Source organism: Scophthalmus maximus, chromosome 7 (genome assembly GCF_022379125.1).
Source record: "Scophthalmus maximus strain ysfricsl-2021 chromosome 7, ASM2237912v1, whole genome shotgun sequence".
Classification (NCBI taxonomy): Eukaryota; Metazoa; Chordata; class Actinopteri; order Pleuronectiformes; family Scophthalmidae; genus Scophthalmus; species Scophthalmus maximus.
Window position 1 is genome coordinate 22,087,893 of NC_061521.1, and position 19,608 is coordinate 22,107,500.

General features: G+C 44.1%; 1 protein-coding gene across 3 annotated transcripts in view; it reads right to left on the reverse strand.

Moving 5' to 3' along the window:
- cdh13 (cadherin 13, H-cadherin (heart)) overlaps window positions 1–19,608 on the reverse strand; it is a 280,640-nt gene that overhangs the window by 163,436 nt on the left and 97,596 nt on the right. For all 3 annotated transcript variants that reach the window (XM_035643270.2, XM_035643269.2, XM_035643267.2), the window contains exons 3-4: window positions 14,531–14,742; window positions 4,746–4,859 (exon numbers count right to left, since the gene is read on the reverse strand). In XM_035643270.2, the coding sequence (XP_035499163.2) occupies window positions 4,746–4,859; window positions 14,531–14,742 (326 nt within the window). The remainder of the gene's footprint in view (window positions 1–4,745; window positions 4,860–14,530; window positions 14,743–19,608) is intronic.

Sequence of the window (19,608 nt, forward strand, 5' to 3'; positions counted from 1 at the left end):
ATACACCTAGGCCCCCCCCCCACCCTCCCCCATTATACTTTCTTCTTTTCTGTTTGTTTTTTCTTGTTTTGTGTTGTTTTGTAAGAGCGCTTTGGGTACTTGAAAAGCGCCTTATAAATTCAATATATTATTATTATTATTATGTAGAGATATAAAAGCTTTGTTAAATATCTTACACAGGGTCCAATATGGTTGGGTTTGTACAGAACAAATGGTTCACGGTTGACATTTGTCCCAAGATGCAGTTTCTTTGGAGAGGAAATTAATGGAAGAGCCATCCGAGTTCCATGCACTGTGTAAAAACACACCATTCATAATCTGCCCTGTAAATAATAAGTGGTGTCACATCATCTCTGGCCTTTTCCATAGGGATCGAGCTGGACAAATAAAATCCTTCGTCACTGATAAGACAATGAATAAATTCTTGCAGAAGCACGCTTTGGAGTAAATCATGCAAATACCCCCCCGGTTGAAAACTCTGATGATATGGTAAAATGGGTATGATGAAAAAAATGAGATTCACACGTTTTGCAGTAATGTGAGCAGTAATGTCACAGCCTTAAATGTTCACTGGGAGCCCTAATCCTAGCAGGGCTGATAAAACTTCAATATAGTAAAGGATTTAATTAGATGTCATAGACTAACAATATTATAATTTTCTTACCCTCATCAGACTTTAATAAGGTAAACTAAGAAAAAAAAGAGGTGTGACTCCATTGGAAACTTTCCTCCACCATCTTTTTCCACACGTCTCAAATATTTGGTCTCTGACAAACTAACTGACTGAAAAGTAAAGTTTCAAATTTAATCTCCACAAGTTTTATGCTTATTCACAAGAAAGGTAGCATATACAAGATGATCACATTAAATCCTTACATACTGCACATGGCTATGCATGTATAATGAACATGTTTGATCATCTATCTACATGTAACTATATGACACATATCACTTAAGTTACATGTAATGCAGCATGTAGAAATTATAAAATCTATTTCATGCAGGTTTGTTTTAGGGCTACAACTAACGATTATTTTCATAATTGATTAATCTGTAGAGTATTTTCTTGATTAATCGATTAGTTGTTTGGTCCATAAAATGTCATAAAATGGTGAAAATGTCGATCGACTTTCACAAAATTCCAAGATGATGTTTTGTTTTGTCTACACACCAAAGATTTTCAGTTTACTGTCATAGAGGAGAAGAAGTAGTTGAAATCAGAGAATTTAGATTTTTTTTTCATAAAAACTGCTTAAACCGATTAATCGATTATCAAAATAGTTGCTGATTAATTTAGTAGACTACTAATCGATTAATCAATTAACTGTTGCAGCTCTAGTTTGTTTGTTTACAGATCATTTCATGGTCCAAAAACCCAGAGGGTGCTGCATAAGTAATTTAATCAAGATTGCCAGAATTCACTTCATACAGACTTTAAAACTTTTAAATTCATCGAAATTAAACCTCAAACTATTATTCATTTACTGTATGTTTTTTTGGGAGCAACCAAAGACTCAGACTTTATGAAATCTAATCAACTGACTCAGTGTCTGGGTGCGTTTAATCATTTACTTCCTTATGTCGCACATAGATGTTCAAGCTGAGAATAAAATCAGGCGTTTGAGGGAGGACATGTGGCGCAAGCAATCTAAATTGTGGCAGAATTGCAATACGGTGCTCCACATTGGCACGGTGCAGTGGCAGATTTGGCCCTTTGCAAAGTCCTCCTCCACCCTAAAATGAAATTAAAGCTGAAGAGACACCGCTTTGACACAGTGGAGGAGATCTAGCATGTGTCGCAGATGGTGCTTGACGCACATACAGAACAGGTCTTCCAGGGAGCGAGGGGCTGGGGGCGGTGTATTACTGCACAAGGTGACTACTTCCAAGGAGATGGCAGCCAAATTTAATCAGATACAGTCTTTGCTTTTTATAGCAAAAGTGCAGTCTTGCATCTCATACACAGGCTCCACTTTCTCTCTGCCAGATCTCAGATGTCTCTTTGCCTTGTGTCTTAGCTTTCCAGTGCTCTGTTCTTTGCCCGTCTTTCCTGTCGTCTTTTGATCCTGCTCCTGTTTTGGACCTTGTCTGGGATTGTGCCACAGCTCAACCTTTTGTATTTTGTTTTCCCTTTCAGATTGAGTCCTTGGTTGTTGTTTTTTTCCAAGTTAAGACACTTTACTTTTATATCCGCCTCCTGAATCGTGCTCTTGGGTCTCTTTTCTCAGAACTGTGGCAACAGATCTGACTTAAAGGTTTCTGACCAGGGCCTCATTACCCAATAATGATTGCTCTTAGATGTAAAGAGTGCTCCTATAAAAGACAAGTGGGATCCTAGGTGGTTTCATTTATTACTTGTGTGCTTCTCTGAAAGCAGGACATTGAGATTAAAGTATTTTTGGTGTAGCTGTCTCTCCTTCAACATGGCTGCCTGTATCCATGTTAATTAAACAAACTTAACTTTCTGTTTAGGAATGGAGGAGTTAAAATAATGGGAAAGGACAACGTACTGGGAAAAAATTGTAATTTAGTAACAATATTAAAAAATAACTTATTTCACATGTATGAGCAATTGCTAATCATTTGCATAGGACCACTGAGAAGATGATTTAATTACAATGAAAAGTGATTCATCTATTTTAAGCAAAGCACATTAACTCACTGCAATCATAATTTACACCTGCAAATTGTGTTATTAATATAATTTCTTTTTTTACAAAATTATTATTCTCTTTTAAAAGTGTTTTCTGACTTGTGTGAATGGACCGACAGCATTGCTGATTAATGTCATTGTATTCTGTGGTATGAAAATAAAGATAAGGTCTAAGAGTCTAAGATGATAGTGGATCATTTTTGCAATATTTGTTTTTAACCCTTAAAAAAACAATTATTTCCCTGCCGGTATTAAGAAAATACCTGCAGGTTTATGACTTTTTGTACTATTTTCTGATCTGCAGAGGATTTTAAACTAAATGTTTGGCTGGAACAATCTCTAATTGATCTAAAGTATATTTTTCTGGTCAAGAAGCAGGTCAGAGAATAGTCACAACAAACTAATAATCAAATCTTAAACGGATATTAAACTAAACCAATCTATGCTCTGCTGTTGTTTGCTTAGGGCAACAATTTCCTTTGATAGTCTTGAAATCATCACTGTGCTGTTACAGTAATATGAGCTGGCCTTCTATGTCAGATAGAAGAGACCTACTGTAGCTACACTCTTATGTTTCTAAAATGATTTCTTAAGAAAACAGCTTATACATGTATACATTTTTGCTGTATATTGAAACCCACAATTGCTGTGGAAGTTCCCAATTTCAAAACTGAACTTGATAAAACATCTGCTTAGTTAACTGAATTTAAAAGTATGATTGTATGTACTGTAAGTATTAAGGTATATAAGAATAATATTATTCTTACGTCCGTTTTCTTCCAGTAAATTTATTGCCGTGAATATAAAGACAGAATATTTTGCATCACATTATATTGAATAATATAAGTTATGTCACTTCTGCAGGTGGCAGTGAGGTCTAAATAAATAAGTAACTAAATAAATAAACAAAACAGTGCAAACTCTCTATTTGAGACATCTTGTCCTCCACTATGTTTTACTCATCACAGTTAAATGACGCCAAAATGTCCTGGCAGCAAACAAAACACTTCAATATCTGGTCTAATGTTTCTGAGGCGCAAATTGAGCCCTTTTCTTTTGTAACCTAAAACATCATTAGACTAATTATTTCTCTTTTTAGGCTGCAAAACCATTAAAACATTGTTAGTAATTATCTGTAAGCTGCTGTCACTAGCTGCTTTGTAAAGAGAATCTGGTAAATCATTATTTTAAAGAAAAAACAACACAAAATATATGATAATACAGTGAGTAATTCCAATACTGTGAAGTTGTGAGCTTCAGGACAGAATATGTTTCAACCATTGGCAAGAAAGAAAAAAAACGCAGTCACATCATGATTATCATTGATTAACAACAACAGCTACCTATTGCTGATGTTGTTAATCAGCCTGGTTATGAGCCCTGTGAGTGACATGATCTTTGACCTGGGACGGCAAGGTAATCACAAATATTTATCAATCAGTCACTGCCGGATTGAAATAAAGAGTATCATCTGCATATTGCATGCTTTAGTACTTTGTGGCCCTTGTGTATGAATAGTTGACATGTCAAGTTGACCTGTCTATCATGTTCAGGCCTTTATTTGCACTTAGTTTTAGTCAGCAGTGTGAAAGAGCAACAGCTCAGTTGGTTGCATAACAGGGACTGATGACAACTTCAGGGACCCATTGAAAAGTTGTTTGTGATTTCATGAAAACTCATAATCACAAAACCAGTTCTCTTTAAGGAAGTTTCCCATATTTGTATATCTACATATTACAGTGTGTAACTAGAACAATCTTTCAGAATGGACTGTTGTGGAGCAGATTAGGGAGCACACCATACTCCTCTCTTCTTTGGGCTGAATAAGACCATGGTGACAGTACACAAAAAAATGGACTATAAAAATAACAACAGACCATAAAAATATCATTTTTCGAAGCTTTAAATAATGCACATATTGAATATTGGATACTCTACCTCGGGCAATTTTCTCTCCTGGGTCGAGATTTTTGAATGGAAAAAAAAACCCATACTTTATTTTGCCTGTTATGAATACAGCCTAGTCCCGCTGTAAGACCTGGTTGGGAAATCAAGCCCACCTGAATGTACGATAAGGCCATGTTTGTCTTACCCTGCCAATGAGCCTGGGGAAAGGAGCTCTTTGGTTCTCCGTAACGATCATAGGAGGCACCAGCAGGGATCTCTTGTGTCTGTTTGGCACCGTCTGGCCGAGACCCAGGATGTTCTACAACAGAAAAAGAGAGAAGTGTGTATTTATACACTTTGAAATAATAATCCTCTGCATTTTATGCTTTGCCCAGTTACATCATGTGGCATGTGGCAATGTGATAATACTTTCAACGGCCGCACATCCAAAATTACTTTTGAGTATCTCGTTAGCGGTTACCCTCATCTCCACCAATAAGGAAGACACAGAAACACAGCAAGCAGTCAAGTACAGTACGCACGCATTCGAGAGAAGTGTTTGAATGCGCTTTTCTTGTAGTGATTCCCAACCTTGATTGCAGAGTCGTACATGGTAAGGAAAGCAAGTTGGCTATCTATGTAGATAGATAAATAGATAGATGGATAGATGGATAGCTTGATCGATCCTTCGATCAATCGTTGAATGATGGATGGATGGATGGATAGATGGATAGATAGATACATGGATAGATGGATAGATTCATCGCTCCATCGATGAATGATGGATGGATGGATAGATGGATAGATAGATCGATCAGGATGCACCTTGAAAAAGAATGCAGTTTTGAACTTTGCATGACGTCATATTTTGACCTCATTGTGATTTCTTCATGAGGTCACTTATCATATCATATGATATCATCAGCTGGCTGCTGGTGATCAATATAAGCTTTGCGACTGTCTCTTATTTCTGTTGAGCTTGACCTTTGCAAATGAAGAAACAAGAGATGACAAGGTTTTTGGAGAAGCAATGGCATTGTTCATGCAGAAGGAGCCAATCTGAAATGTTATTCTTGCTCTCGAAGACACAGTAGCACAATCTAATTTCATCATCCGCCCTCCCACTGTTAAACAAAGAAGAGGTGGATGTGGACTGTGTAATACTGAGAGACTTCCCAAGTCTCCTCTTCCACACTTTGAGATCACAGATACAGTTAAGGCCGCACTTCTGCCTCGATGTCGACAGGAAATAATGTCTGCCGTCGACACATTGAACAGGAATCCTGGCTGCGAATATGGTCGGGCGATGACCTACAGCGGAGGACGGTCTACGGATGACCTTCTTCAGACCTGGACGCGAGCCGAGTGGGGGCAAAACAAACACAGACGCACACGGCAAACAGACGTACATTCAACTGCGTGATTTATTTCTGCTATATCAGCTCAATGTATTAGCGAGATTTCTTCAGATGTGGATGTCAGAGCAAAGAGTGCGAATTAATTCATTTATTTTTTAGATTCCATACTTGTATGAAGCAATAATCTATCACACAACAGCTTCTTCTTTTTTTTAAGCTTTTCTGCTAATTAACTCTTCTAATCCAACCTGCAACCGCGTTCTCTCCTCGTGTTTTCGCTGAGCTAGTGACCAAACTAACAACTACAGGGGACGATTGTACGTTCAAATAATAATAATAATATTTGTATTTATACAGCACCTTTTAGAAGTAGCTTCACAAAGTGCTTTTACAAAAAAATATAAATCACAGACAATTAAAATCAGCATTCCAACAATAATACGGTTTTCAGGTCACATATCTGAATTTTTAAAAACAATATATAAAAAGACAATATAAAAAGACGACATCACATAAAAGGAAGTCATGTAGTTATAGCTATAGTTAATTGGCTTGGTTGGCAACTCACCCACTCAACGAATCAAAGCCTAAGTGAGCGTGAAACCCCAACCTGCACGTGTCATTGCTGCTAACGTGCTAATGTGGAGCTTACCCCTCATTACCACTGTTGAGAAAGCAGTCTACCTGTGGTTTTTAGGCCACAGTTACCAGCGTGAGTCAGTTTCGCCTGCCAGCTGCTGTCAGTCAAACGCAGACAACATCGCGGCCCTCATGAGGCGCTGAAGAAAAACGGTGAAATTCTGATGTTTTCCCCAAAATAAAATAATCTCTTTGAAATTGTTGTTACCCAAAATGAATGGCTTTGACTTCTGATCAACCTCTGTCAACCTTGCAAAATGCAAGAACAATAACGGTGAAGAAGAAGCAGCGGGGCAACAAGACGAGCCGCTGAACCCCGTGGTTGAAGTGACAGCACAGTCGAAAATATGAAAAGGGGAAAACGCCGACCTGGGATTTTTTTTTTTCATTGTTTCATTTGCAATGCAAATAGTCTCCTTTGTCCTTCATCTTTTATAGCCTATACCATGCAACACTTTGTTGACAATGTGCAGTGCGCACGGATGTGGATGTGTGTGTGTGTGTGTGTGTGTGTGTGCTGTTCACACCGCTGTTCTTGGCTGACAGGGCCTCTGGCAGCACTCTCACCCCTGTCAGAATGACGGAAAGAGAACAGGTACGAGGAGGGGAAAAAACGGAGCCATTTGTTTACAGCCCAGTGCTGACACTCAGACAGGGGAGGGCAATGCTGCTGCTGCCGCCGCCATCCGGCATCCACCAACCTCAACCCCCCCCCCCCCCACACACACACACACACAGCAGCTACCACCGGTCACAGAGGACACAATTAAACAGTCTTCATAAACACAAGCCGGGCAGAGCAAACCAAAGGTAGACCGGGCGCTCTCTGAAAATGGCCACTCTCATGAAACCCACTGGGGGATGACCCTTTCGAATGTCACAGACAAGACGCCATCTGAAAACTGGACCCCAAAGCGGCTACACAGAACACTGCGCAAAAACGCTCTGAGGTCATACGAGCAATTTTGTGTCTAAAGAGCACAGTCAGTGGTGTGTGTGTGTGTGTGTGTGTGTGTGTGTGTGTGTGACCAGTTCACACGGCGACTTGATGGACTTTTAAGCGCTGCCTGTAAGAAAAGAATCTGGCCCGAGTCGGGGGCCCAGGGATGAGCACATCAATCCCATCGTGCACAGGTCTCAGCGGCGTGGTGTTTGTAAAGGAGGGGGGGGGAGGAGAGCTGCGAGGCAAACGGGCACCATGAAGTATTTTTAGTGGCTGGGTGTTAGGGCCTGGTGGCAGGGGTTAGGGGCTTAGATAGATCACGCCGTCAAATCCACGCCTCCACCGAGCTCAGCTACAGTAGATATGGAGAGGGAGCGATGGCGCCTTCAAGACCCATTAAGTCCTGCGGGGGCACCGGGGCCGTTGTTCGGCTGCATAGAGACATTTGTCCTGCCGTCGAAGGACGGCTCACTGCGGTGGGCATCCTGGGGAAAGCGACTCGGCAGTCCTACTTTCTTCCCTCTCACCGTCTTTAGCTGCAACTTTGCGGCAACAGCTTTATTCTCCTCACTTTCTGCCTTCGCAGTGTGTGCGCGCGCGCGCATGTGTGTGTGATGAATGAGTGTTCTTACAGCCTGGAAACACCGTGAGGGAAGGAAGCCATGCATCTTTAATGTGTCCTGTTCGTAAATTACTGCCGCACCATCAGCCCTGATCCGGCATCGGCGCGTTCAACTTCTCTTTCTGTCCCTGTTTTCTCAGACGATCATTGGAGGCAATTTCGAAAAGAGCTGAGTTGAAAGTGTGATTACGAGAAAAAAAAGAAGAAAAAAAAAAGGTCTTGGAGGGCAGGTGTGAGGAAAGTTTTTGCTGGAGACGGATGGCGCCCTCCAGCAGAAGTATTCATTCTCAATACCTGATGCAGCAGGGAGACGGGGCAGATGAGCCACACAGGAAGTCAACAAGTTAACAGTTGTATTGCCATCACCAAATCTGACTATTATCATTATTATTATTATACTCTACTGGACAAATGTATCTAAACCTTTGGCTCGTCTCGCCAAACCGGTGTTGGGTTCTCGCAGTGATTCCTTTGGTTGCTATCTACAGTATGAGGCTTCCTAATGGACAGAGACAAGCGGCGACTGATATGTGGTGAATTTTGATAATCGTCTTCTGACCTTACTCTACATGTGCTGCGTTATGCTGGGGAGAGAGAGGCTCCAAAACTAAGACGATGGAAGACAAAAAATTTGATGAAAAGCATAAAAATGTCCATAACGGCATGGATGTATGCCCCGCCGCATATGTGTGTACAGTGTTTACATCGGGGTTCATTTGTGGTCGTCCATATGACTATATACTGTACGACAGTGTGTGTGTGTGTGTGTGTGTGTGTGTGTGAGGGGGGCAGAAGGACGGAGCCTTTATCACTGTCATCTGAGCGCAGAGTTACCGTGGCAGCAAAGTCGCGTCCTTGTCCATTCTGCCATTTTCGCTCTTAAACGCTATATTGAGAAGTGTCATTACTCACTGCTGACAATGTGCTGGGGACCTGGTGATAAATGGATAATATCAAGGCCGGCTATTCAATTTGGTATGAATTCTTGGCTATGCGGCCGGGTCAGGCAATCAGTCAGCGCTCCTAACACACACGGTTTAAAGCTCGCTCTGCGTCCCGTCTCAGCCGTTTGTGCGCTCAGTTTGTTAGGTACACCTCGCTCAAACTACTGCGAATAAATCCTACTGTCGCTACAGTTGTAATGCTCGGTTTGTGTCCTCCAGAGAGGTTGAGTCAACTGCATGGTCGTTCGCGAGGCTGCAGTTTGTGGTGCCGTTGAATTGTATTTGCTTCATACGGACGGGCCCATTTATTTCAAGGATTTTTGGTTACGAAACACACACAAAAAACAGCTTTGTATTATTTGATACAGGTCAACGCCACCACAAACTTATTGCCCCACAATTATAATAGAGTTGTATCAACACTTGTCTTAAAACAATTTTATTTCACAGCTGAACATCACAACCTTCGTGAAGGGAGGACTCATTGCAGGACCGTGGTGTCAGCCTGAATTTGAAGTTTCCCTTTGTTAAACCTTACAAACTTGAGTATATATGGACCATTAATACATTTGCACACTCGCCTGATAACACGCACATAGTGTCATCGGCAAATCAGAAACACCTTTCTTCTCTGTTTATTTTTACGTTTATTTCAAAATGAATCAATTAACTATCCAAATTAATTAACGTTCTGCCAAGGTCATTATGTGTGTGAGTCTGTGTGTGTGTTTGTGTGTGTGTGTGTGTGTGTGTGTGTGTGTGTGTGTGTGTGTGTAGAATCTTACCTTGAGATAGTGGTGTGGAGTGTTACAAAAATTCACTGTTTCATAAGACGGATCAGTCAGACCAGGATCCATCCTCCGTACATAAATGATGTACAAATGAAATGTCTAGTCCAATGGCTTACTTTCATTTACATGGTTCACATGTGAAAATGATTATGTGTCATGTGCCAAGTTGTGTGAATTTGGGGTGAGAAAAGCGTCCTACCCACCGAGCTTTGAGGTTATCAACCCACGGGACTGTGAAAAAAGGTGTAATTTTCACGCAGTGGAAAATAATGAATTAACTGTTTTGATAATCAAGAAAACTTTTCTTGAAAGCCCCCCCCCCCAAAAAAAGTCTCTGTTATCCTCTGCTGACCTGAAAAAGTCATCCATGTGAGGATCCATGCTTCGTTTGACTTCCGTCGCAGTCAGACGTCTCTCTCATCTGCGGCTGGTACAGAACCCGGGAGGAAAGCGTTTTTAAACTCAATCCGAGAGACCCGAGCATCATTTCCCTCGTCTAATTTTAGATTATCTACTTTACCTGTCACCTAATTTTAGGATACATTTCAAAATGTTCGCAACACTTTTAAACCCCGACCTCTCAGACTCATGTGTTTTTTTTTACCCACATGGAGCCTGTCAACCCAAAACAAGACACATGAACATTATATTAATATTGTAATATCGCAGTGTCCTGAGCCTTCCATCTTCTGAAATCACTCCTAAAAATATACTTTAATCAGTTCAATTTGTTTAAACCTGATTTATCTTGCTCCTGTGAGGAGCATCATGTAAAAATCAGATGAAATATAATTAGCTTCCAGTGTCACACGTGGACTAAAACAAAACCAAAAAAACAATTTAAAGGCAATTTGGCTGATTGGATTCACAGATATGAACATCAAAATACTCTCATCGTGACGACGAGAGACGACGTGTGCTCTATCAGAGGATGAAATGAAACGGATGGGATTTGAAAAATGACATTTTTGTTGAGCTTGATAATTATCACCAAGTAATTAAGTGGCGGCTTTTTTTAATAATGATAATCAAAACATAATTAGGCGGCGGGTCTCTTTAAATGCACTACAGGTGCTTGTAACTTTAATATAAATGTTGGAACTGTCATCTTTTTTTGGGAAATACTTATTTACACACTTCGGGTTACATTCCCTTCACTCTCACCTGATCTGAAACAAAGCCTAAATATGAATTTCGGCATCAATAATTTGCAGGTGGAATATTTGTTTTGCTTCCCACACATTAAAACTACTGTAGGAAGAAACGTGTAACTTTGCAGATATATTAAAGCATTTCAGCAAAAGGATGGACGGAGGGTGAGAGGGGGGGGGGGGGGGGGGGGGGGGGAGACCATAGACGGAGAGAGACCATAGACGGAGGCATTAAACTGAATTAATGAATGACAGCTACAGAACGAGCAGAGGAGAGACAGTGTGAGTGGGCTGGAGACAGAGAGGGGAAGATAACGCGTGTCGCGCAGCACAATGTGAGCTGTTGTGCTGCGGTTGCAAGATGTCACATCTTAGTCATCCCGGGGAGAAGAAAAAAGCCTTCCCCGAACATTGGAAGCTTGGTTAGAAGAAAAAAAAATAAATCTATTTGCCGTTGCAGGATGAGGATTTTTGCTCAGGATGCAATATTACATTTCATTCAGTTGCGCGGAAATGGATGAAACACAACAAAAGCCAAAAGTAAATAGGCTTTTGGACTCAGATTATTTTTGCCTCTTATCAGGCGTTGCATTCGAACGCGTCCTGTTTGTGCCCCCCCCGAAGGCGCGAGATGTTCTGCATAACAGTTGTTCTGCGTAACACAGTCAAAACAACACGGGATAATACACACACACACACACACACAGAAAAGTCCATATCTCGGAGCATGCATTTGTTAAATTGAAATGCATTCTTCCATTAATTCACATATTGATCGGTTGCAAAAGAAAAGGAGAGAAGGGGCGGGGGGGGGGGGGGGGGGTAACATACTCTGCTCATAATAGGAGTCATTCATCAGCCACCTCTCTCCCCTCTGGGCCTGTGTTACAGCAAACTAACAGCCTGCGCCGCCGCGGAATTAAAAACTGATTCTCTCCACCTTTGCTCGCAGCACTTATCAATTACGAGCGGCCGGTGTTTCCTGCCGTTCAAGTTCACCGCGGAACGCGTCCCGCTCGGCGGCGTCAGACGGGAAACAAAAGGGAGGTTTGGGCAGAATGCAAGACTCCAAACTGGCGGGTGCGTAACCAAGTTAGTTCATCGCCAAGGAAAAAGATTCAAACTTCACACAGAAACCTATAATCTGTTGTTCAGTAATTGAAACACTGGGGGGGGGGGGGGGGCATTAAGGCTGCTTGACTATGAGTACTATCTCACATTGGAGATTTTAAAGCCCAACCTCCCGAAGCAGAGCCGTTCGGCGAGTGACACGCCGGGCGGATTGAGACAAACTGTTTAATATGCCATGACTTAGTTACAGATTCCTCAGAAGCCGCCGCCGCCGCTCCTCGGAACACGTGTTTGACGGGCCACACGAGAGGCGGTGGGAGCGCGGGGCCACCGCAGGACATGGACAGGGAAGAGAACAATAGATTTTTTTTTCTTCCGATTATAGGAGTCCCGGAGGCCGGAGGAGCTTCTGCAGATTAATTGATAGTGAAATAATGAGGGCGTTTTTAAACACGTTCCCACCGGAGGACTCTCTGGCTCGAGTGCTCCTGTGGGCTTTGTCTTCCTCTCTCTGCCCGGGTCTGCCGACAATCTTCGGGCGTCTCTGTTTCTTTGGCCTTTTTTGCTGATTCACGCGCTCCGCGACCGCGTGCGCGCGCCGCAATGAGCGGCTAAGGTTTTTCGAGCATGTGTGCACTTGAAGGATGAAATAGCAAATCAGAGATATCAAGATAAAGATCATGCAGGAGGCGAGACATCATTTCGCAGGCAGTGTCAACACGCCCACTTCCTGCTGTATTTTCCCCTCCATCAACGTTCATCGTAGCGATGCCAATCACTTCAGTCAATAAAAACCCAAATGACACCAAATAGATATTGCAAGTGCCTGATTGTTCAGTCAAATATGATGCATCACTTCCGGCCATTTTTCGTGAGTTCTGATAAAAACTATCAATGCGTACACACACAAACAAAAAGAAAATGTCATGTGAAAAAGGTCCACAAACAGAAAGGAGAGGAAACATACAACACACACGCGCACACACACACACACGCGCACAAAATCACCCCACACACAACTTTGCCAAAGACTAATCCACTTCATCGTCAGCTAACAACACCCATGGACTGGCTGAGCGAATAAATGATGGCGAGAGGCGCAAACCAATTAGAGACCACGTCGTGCCGACAGGGACGTGGAGACATTCATTGAGCTCGGAGGGCTGGAGGAAAGGCAGCAGCGGGACTCCGAGGCTCGGCAGCGGGAAGACAAATGATCTCCGAGAGGGAGAAGGAAAGTCGGACTGAACCTGCGGCCCCCCGGGAAACTTCTCCTAATCAACTTAGAGCGTATTTTGGGCTAAACAGAGGTCTGTTGGAGGGACGTGAACGAGGGACAATGGGGTTTATTCAGGTGCCCAGAGTTTTGTATGGCGGGCGGTTGGCTGGCTGTACAGAAATACATTTTTTCTTGTGCGGTTACACAAACAAAAGGACACATTCGCGGGGGAAACAAGAGCCCAGTGCTGAGGAGCCGGCGTTAACAGCCGGACTCTCGTGTTAATCCAACTGGCCACAGTAATACTTCATAGAGCAGAGCCTGGCGCAAAAACATTACAGCTGTTTATGTTATGCACTGTGAAAAAAACGGCCAAACCCCCCCCCCCCCCCATTTCCTTTCCTCTTCCCCTCTGTGTGACCTCGTGCATGAATAATGATTTTTAAAAAAACCCAAACACGAGTAGAGAGAAGCACATGCACACGTGGGTGCTCAACAAAGTTCAAGTGATTCCAGCTCATTCTGAGACGAGGGAAAGTTCTGCATCAGGCGGCCGCAGAGCATTTGTGCACGGCACACGTGAAACTTCACGAGTCATTCACTGTCACTGGGACAGTTATTTATCTATATGCTTGTACATGCAGATGCGTTTGCTGGTGTGGTAACTGATGATAATCAAGGGCAGACGGGCGTGCCCCGCATTCAGGAGTGATGAGAATTCATCAAGGTATGCACGACTATGACCGAAACAGGTGCCTTCTGAGCAGTTGATGGATTTGGTTTTTTAATGTTCTCTAATTTGCATTTGAAGATCAATAACATGTGAATGTTTTATGAATGACATCCACATCCACACGTTTGCATCTCTGCGTGAAGGAGCATTTTAGAATGACACAGAAATCACACGTCGCTTCCGTTGCCAATTGAAAATCCAGTGGCTGTGGCAGGGTGTTGCTCGGCCAGTCACCTTATAGAGCCATGCTAGCTATTTCCCCCTGCTTCCAGTCTTTGTGCTAAGCTAAGCTAAGCAGCTACGGGCTATAGGTTCATAACTGCGGTGTAGACATGAACGTGGTCCTCTAAACCTCGGCAAAGAAGCAAATTACCTTATTCCCCATTGTTGGGCATTGGTATTTCATCACTGCTATGATATGTCTGGTCATAATGCATCACATTGACCTTTTCAGTCTTTAATGATGTATACCTCAGTATTAATAAAGCAATGGATACAAGACAACACATTTCTACTCACCCTGGGCGTGTGCGGCGACCGGAGCGGCAGCCCGGTGACTTCCACCAGCGCCATGTCGTCTGCGTGTGCACTGACGCCGTGTATGAAGAGGACCGGCCCGCTGTACGGGACGTCTTGGTGTGGGACCAGATTCAAATCCCCGTCTACCTGGAAGCCGGGGTCCGACACGTCGAACGTCACGCCCTCGTTCCCCGCGCAGTCGTCGAACTCCACTGGAAGAAACACACGCGCAGATGTTACGCCTGGGCTCTTGGCAGAAAAAAAATCGACAAACGCGACAGAACGGCTAGGAAAGGATCATCCGTACGAGAGCCGTGCGCTGCACTGTGAGGGGAATGGAATTTGAAAAATTTGACACTGCACTGAAAGCAAGTGTTCGTCAGAGATGAAGAGATGCCCCGCAGACAAACATGACACGAAGAAAGAGTGCGACGTTCTGAAGAGCTCCGTCAGCGACACTACAATAAAAGTCGGTGATCTCTATTCACATGAACCCGCCGCGATATTTATGACTCACCGAATAACACGCTGCACATTAATGTGTCTGACTGTGACTCCCACTACGGACAACTGCGGCGGCGCCTGCAGGTAGGCGAGAAGTGCCACCGCTGAGTAATGTGCATTTGACACGTGTGCCCATGTGGGGAGACGCCACCAAGGACTCCGCCGGGGCTTTATCCCCTGCGATCGCGCTCATCCTCCCTTTATCTCTCCCGCACACTCCCCCCCCGGCCGGTGTCGCCGCCATGATCCCCCGTGTCCTCCCCAGCCCTCAGCCCTGACAATTCCTCCCCTCAGTCATCCTTCACCTCCCCTTTACCTCGGCCTCCCGTGGCGCTCCCCGCTGCGCGCGGATCACGGAGGATGTGTACCTGTGCGCTGTTGTTGATTATACCGGAAGCAGGCGCGACATGAATCACGGGGGTATCGCACAACTCTCCGCGCGCCGTCGGAAGGGGCAGGGGCCACCGGGGAACATGCCTCTGACATATGGGTGCTTGTGAACGTCATCATTGTCCCCTCGTGATTTCTTTCTGAGATTGGAAACATGACATACAGGATCTTCCATACGCCACCACATGTGTTTGGACCATAGATTGTACATAGACACGGAGGACCCATGGATGAGGGTGATGCCTTAGACGTGCCTTTGACGTGATTTGGAGAAACGTGAACACTTGAACATACATCAGCGTGATATGGAATGCGCTTAAATGACAGGAACCATCTTTGGGAAACATTGATTTAATGTTCTCTTAGACTTTTTAGACAGGGGTTTATGGCCTGTACCGCAGCCAGCCACCAGGGGGTGATGCCGATGATTTGGCTTCGCTTTTGGAGAGCTGAGCAAAAACTATACAACGCAGTTCATTGTACAAAGAAGAAAATGAGCGGAGAGATGATGTTTTTCCTCTTTTCTGAGGATGAGAACAGGATGCCGGGCCTTGTAGACGAAGTCCTACAGGATTCATACATTTAGGATGCGATGCTTTCAGCTCACTGTTGAGACTGAAAACTTGGCGGTTGCTGATGACCAGCGGAAAAGAAATTTCCCTGACGAAAAAAAGATCTTGATGTCTCTCCTCTCTGTGTTCTGTTCACACGGGGGATGGAGGGGGGGGGGGCGCTCTCTGGGGAAGACGGAGGTTCAGATTCAAGCCCATTTTTATCAAGTTCCTCAGAGCCGCTCGTGGACCAGCGATGCCTCTCTGAAGATAAAAACACCAGCTCCCATCCACATCACAAAGGCTGCGAGCTTTCTCTGCTGAACCAGCTCATTAGAAAAACTGGAAACCAAAGTACCGTAACTTCTGTGATGAATGAACGCTCACTGCTCTACAAATCCGATGTGTTTTAATCATTGCAACGCACACAGTTTATACAGTGTGCACGGCCGTAACACAACCGATTAACATCCAAATCAATCTGACCGACAGCTTTCCTGTACATATGCAGGATCAATATAAGCAGAACAAATGACTGAACAGGGAAGAAAAAGAAAAACATTAATTGGGCACATTGGATCTGAACTTGAGGTTTTTGTGCGGCACGGCGGTAAAGTGGCCTCACAGCACGAAGGCTCTCGGTTCAAGTCCCAGTTTGGCCAGAGCCTTGCTGTTTGGAGTCTGCACGTTCTCCCTGTAGTTGCATGGGTTGTTCTACTTCCTCTTCTTCTTCCCACGGTGTGTGAATGGTTGTTTCCCCCGCCGCTTGCCCGATGTCAGCTGGGATTGGCTCCAGGCCCCCTACGACCCTTAATGGCTAAGCGGTATAAATAACGGATAGACGGACTAAAGTTATATATATATATATTGACATAATACAGTAAGTACTACGGCACTGTCAGGGTTATTTGTTATCATCCTTGAAACAACGTCTCATACTATTTATTGTTTTCAACAAAATGTATTCAACGGTAAATGGACTGTATTTATATAGCGCTTATCTAGTCATATAGACCACTCAAAGCGCTTTACAGGAAAGTCACATTCACCCATTCACACACATTCATACAGCGCTGCTATTTACCACGCATCATTCATGCTCATTCATGCACTGTCGGAAGAGCCGTCAGAGGCAAGTTAGGGTTAAGTGTCTTGCCCAAGGACACAACGGCATGTGTACTGGCGGGAGGTGGGATCGAACCGCCAACCTTTGGGTTAGTGGACGAACGACTCTATGTATTTATGTATATTGTGTGATCACTTTACCGAGTGATCACGATACCGAACTGGACACACGCATCTTTTCTTCACATGAGAAGTTGCATGGATGCAGCATCACTGTTACAAAGCTCATAGGTATGAAAATCAACTGTTTCTTGTTTTCTGTCCTAACGGAGCTGTGCTAAAAAGGCTCTGAACAAGTATAACACTGGTCGGCTTTTGCAGTTGCAGGAAGTGCAGTTTATCTGTTACTGAAACTTGAGTTCTGACAGTGATCATCCCAAAACAAATCTAACAAAGGAAATGGTCGTTCATGGCATTTGTTTTTGACAGTAAGTGTTTTCTTCTTTAGGCAGGGTGTCTTGACACTGCTGCTGATGATGGGTTACACACCTCCAACTTTTCAGCAAGGAAACTTCACAAACCGCTCGTGTCATGTATGCGGCATGGAATCCCGACAATTGTTGCCTTAATTATTATTATTAAAACAGCATGAGTTTGTTTGGCAGCACTGTACTCAGATGCACCAGTTGGTCTTTTGTTGTATTTCTGAAGCAAAGCACTGTGGCTGTTACCAATAGTAACCACTGATGTAGCTGGATGAGCCAGGACTAAAATCCCACAGAATATGACTTGATAAATACCATTTTTATTAATAATTATTCAATATAATCATGTAACATTGTGAATAAACCACACACACACACACACATATATATATATATATTTGTTTGTGTGTGTGTGTGCATGTATCATATGTATGTGTGAGTTGTGTATGGGTGTAAACATTCTTGCAACTGTGCCTTATCGTGATTGCATTCATTCTCAATATAAGAATAATACATATAAACCAATATTATGTGCAAAGTTTCTTCTTTCACAATATACTGTAGCTCTTGCTGCACATTATGCACAAGTTCACGCTGGGTTGCTATGGTACGACGAATACCAACCGTATCCAGGCATACGTCCTCCATCACCTCCTCTTCATTTCAAAGGGCTTTAATAACCGAGAGTCCTAATGCGCTACAGGTTTAACCAAACAGTCGGGGAAAGGCTATTGATGAGTTCAAGTACAATGGCCGACCCGCCGCCGTACTTGACACAAATCGTTCCGTAGCAGAAAATAGCTCCGACTCTTGCACTTCACGTTTCTACATAAAGGAGACGCAACGCAGCTGGGATTCGAAAAACAACCCGCCGACACCGGAACAGCATCGCTGGCTCTCGGCTCCATGTCCGCCGACTCCCCCACGTCTCCTAACCATTCCGCCTTGTAGAAGCGACGTCCGGGTGTCTGACTAGAAGGCGTCAATCTGTACACATCCATCTCCTATCACGCCGGCACGCGAGAGGAAATGGGGATCCGCTCCACGGTCAGCGCTGCCCTGACTAGGAAATCAATAGAATGAAGTCTATCAAAGCGCTCACTTAGTGCACTTAACCTTTGTGACTGTTTAGTCCGGCCTCCTCCGACACTCTCGCTGTGGACATTTGAAAATCTTCCCCTCTGAGAAGACCCTTTTTCTTTTTTTTTCTCCATCTGGATGAGGGGGAGGAGAGCCGACCAGAGTGGAGAATAGAGGAAGGCAGAAAAACTAAAACGAAGATGAAGATGACAGAAAAAGGCGCCGGCTGCGATGGACACCGGGGGAGAGCTACAAAGTCAACAACCCTCCTCTCGGGGGGGAAACAAGGCTCCGTCTCGGTATTCAACCCGCACTTCTAAGCTTGGAGCATGAAAGATGTGTTCATTTCCATTCCCATTACAGGCCTAAGATTTATTTCAATAACATGGGCGTGCTCCTTTAGAGCCCGCAAATTGCGACGCCAAACAGTGTCAGTGGCATTTCAAAGGCGGCCACAGAGTGTTTGATGGTATTCTTCTGTTGTCAGGTTTTTATTGGGGGGGGGGGGGGGGGGGGGGGGGATTTCAGAAGAGAGCGTGGCGAGCTGGCGGGCTTTGAAGTCTGGCAACAATGAGCAGAGCGCTGCGTTACCCCCGCTCGCGACCGGCAACCGCCGCGCACCCACTTCCTCTTCTTCGCGTCGAGCGCCGGCTGGGCGTCGAATCAACATTGCACGACACGGATTAGGGGCCGCCGCAAAATCCCTCGCTTGTGCCTCGAGAGGAGGAGAGAACGGGGGTGAGAACGTTTCCCCCCCACCTCCCGATTGACATTCGTGTTACAAACCCCCCCGAAGAGCCTGCGGACGGCGAGCGTACCAGACTGTCGGACGCCGAGGGGCCACGGCTACTCCGAGTTGGACCGTCTGTTTCCATCAGCTTCCCTGGCACCAAAGAACTCCCACTTACATGCTCAGGATTTAAACGTACAACTATGGATGGAATTAGACATACAGCATTTGAATCCACTCCCTTTTAATACGCATTTTGTGTCTCACGAAATC